We start from the raw sequence: 2,387 nt of genomic DNA on the forward strand, positions 1-2,387 counted from the left end.
CAATGGTGCCACTCAGGCAGCCCATCTCCCATTCCCACCGTGAGTGGCACATCTGCCCCGCACAGGCCCCAGAGGGCCTCCTTACCGCCAAGGCTTCCTCCTGGCTGTGGATCTTACGGCCACTCAGTAACCTGGAAGACAGGCAGGGGCAGGAACGCAAGGACAGGTGAGCCTCTCTTCTCCAGGTTGTGTGTTGACATTCCCCAAACTACAGCGGCTCTGGAAAGCCTCATCCCTACAGGCTCTTCGTCCACTGGCCACCATGGGCCGGGGCCTCTGCAACATGTGCGGTTTGCTTCTAAAGGGGACACTCATATGACAGGAGTCAGGCAAGGCCCAATCATGGCTGCTGTTTATTCGTAACCAAGGTGATGCACAGCAGCCACGGCCCCCACTTAAGACCATGCCATAGCGCAGGGTCTCAGCATGCGTGACTGACGTCCATACAAAGTCACAGAGCTGCTAACGATTAATGCACGCAGGGGCTGCCCATGGCTCAGCGGCCTCGAGCGAGATGCCACCACCAAATCTGGACAGGCCCAGGTCAGGGATCCCAGGCCTCCAAGAGTTCAGGCACCCCCCACCCCTGCGTGAATGGGGGACTCGGAACGTGGCTCAGGGCCAGGTAGAGCTAAGCTATGACAGGCACCAGCCTCCTCAATAGGCAGCTCCACTCTTAATGGCACTGGGGCGCTGGCGGCTTCCCCTTGGCGTCTGATTCTTCAGCTGGGGGGCCATGCACCCAGAGAAAGACCTTTTCAAACTCGGTATCAGACAGGCAGACCCAACACACTCCTCTTCCCCTCACAGGGTGGCAGGTGACCTGGCCGCCTGTGCTGCCCCCACCCTCCCTCCGCCATGGTGGCCCAGGCAAGCCCACAGCTCCCCAAGTCACCCCTCCCCTTCCTCTCCCAGAGGCCCTGCTGCTCAGGAAGGCACAGGGGCAGGAGAACTTTCCCCATCGCCCACGGCTGCCGCCACCAAAGGGAAGGTGTGAGCCTGGGACCCAGTGGGCAGGGACTTCTCCAACCCAGGCGCCCCCACCACATCCTGCTCTAGTATCAAGGGGCACTCGCCCCGCGGCAGGACCTTCCTGAGGACCCCTTCGGAAGCAGAACAGGCAGCCCGAGGGCAGAATGGAGACCCTTCTGGCACGTTCTCTGCAGCTCTCCCTGGGGAAAGACTGGTAGCATTTGCCATTTAAAATGACTTACTCTGCTGGGCACCCTGGTTCACGCCTGCGATCTCAGCACTTTGGAAGGCTGAGGTGGGTAGATCACCTGAAGTTAGGAGTTCAAGACCAGCCTGGCCAACATGGTGAAACCCCATCTCTACTAAAAATACAAAAATTAGCCGGGCATGGTGGCTCACGCCTGTATCCAGCTACTTGGGAGGCTGAGGCAGGAGAATCGCCTGAACCCTGGAGACAGAGGTTGCAGTGAGCTGAGATTGTGCCACTGCACTCCCGCTTGGGCGACAAGAGTGAGATCCGTCTTGAAAAATGAAGTAAAATAAAATAAAATAAAATAAAATAAAATAAAATAAAATGACTTACTCGGCCTCAAACTGGTTGGGCGTGATAATGTCTGCAACCGGCACCACTTTTTCTTTGTAGACGGGAAGGAGGTCCTCCGGGACATACTGGCGAACAAAGGAGACAGGAGGAGAGGCTGAGTCACTGGGAGGGAAGCAGGCCAGGGGGCGCGGAGGGAAGCCCACCACAGAGTGCTCCCTAAAAAGCCCCCTGAAGTCCAGGCTCAGGGGCCAGGCCGACTGACTGTAGAGACAAGCTGTTCCCACCACAGGGGCAGCACGTGGCTGAGGCACACTACCGCGGGGAACCCTAAGTGCTCCAAGGGGCCGAGGGAGGACTCAGGCCGCACAGTGGGTCCCCGCAGAGGGTCTGGGAGGAGGAGGTAAAGGAGAGAGGGAGGAGGGAGACGAGAAAAGGGAAACCTGACGGGTGGATGGAGCGGCCGTGGTCATCTGGGGAGGGCTGGGGGGCGCTGGCCATGCCCATCTGCGACTGGGAGCCCAACCCGCCAGATCTTCCTGGCTGAGCCAACGCGCCCTCCATCTACTTGTTTTTGTCTAAGTTGTCTAACAAACAATTCAACACGTGATTTTTTGTTTTGTTTTTTAAGACAGAATTTCGCTCTTGTTGCCCAGGCTGGAGTGCAATGGCGTGGTCTTGGGTCACTGCAACCTCCACCTCCTGGGTTCAAGTGATTCTCCTGCCTCAGCCTCCCGAGTAGCTAGGATTACAGGCGCCCACCACCACGCCTGGCTAACTTTTTTGTATTTTTTTAGTAGAGACGGGGTTTCACCATGTTGGCCAGGCTGGTCTCGAACTCCTGACCGCAGGTGATCCACCCGCCTCAGCCTCC

The 2,387-nt window shown here is 57.9% G+C and overlaps 1 protein-coding gene across 3 annotated transcripts in view; it reads right to left on the reverse strand.

Annotated features, from left to right (window-relative positions):
* Nucleotides 1-2,387, reverse strand: part of PDXK (pyridoxal (pyridoxine, vitamin B6) kinase) — a 19,779-nt gene that overhangs the window by 6,526 nt on the left and 10,866 nt on the right. Inside the window, exons 4-5 of one of the 3 annotated variants that reach the window (XM_012002536.1) lie at nt 1,556-1,641; nt 86-131 (exon numbers count right to left, since the gene is read on the reverse strand). The exons of the other annotated variants lie outside the window; for them this stretch is intronic. Coding sequence (XP_011857926.1) covers nt 86-131; nt 1,556-1,641 — 132 coding nt within the window. The remainder of the gene's footprint in view (nt 1-85; nt 132-1,555; nt 1,642-2,387) is intronic. 3 annotated transcript variants of the gene reach the window in all.

This window comes from Mandrillus leucophaeus, unplaced genomic scaffold (genome assembly GCF_000951045.1).
Source record: "Mandrillus leucophaeus isolate KB7577 unplaced genomic scaffold, Mleu.le_1.0 Scaffold69, whole genome shotgun sequence".
In the NCBI taxonomy this organism is placed as follows: Eukaryota; Metazoa; Chordata; class Mammalia; order Primates; family Cercopithecidae; genus Mandrillus; species Mandrillus leucophaeus.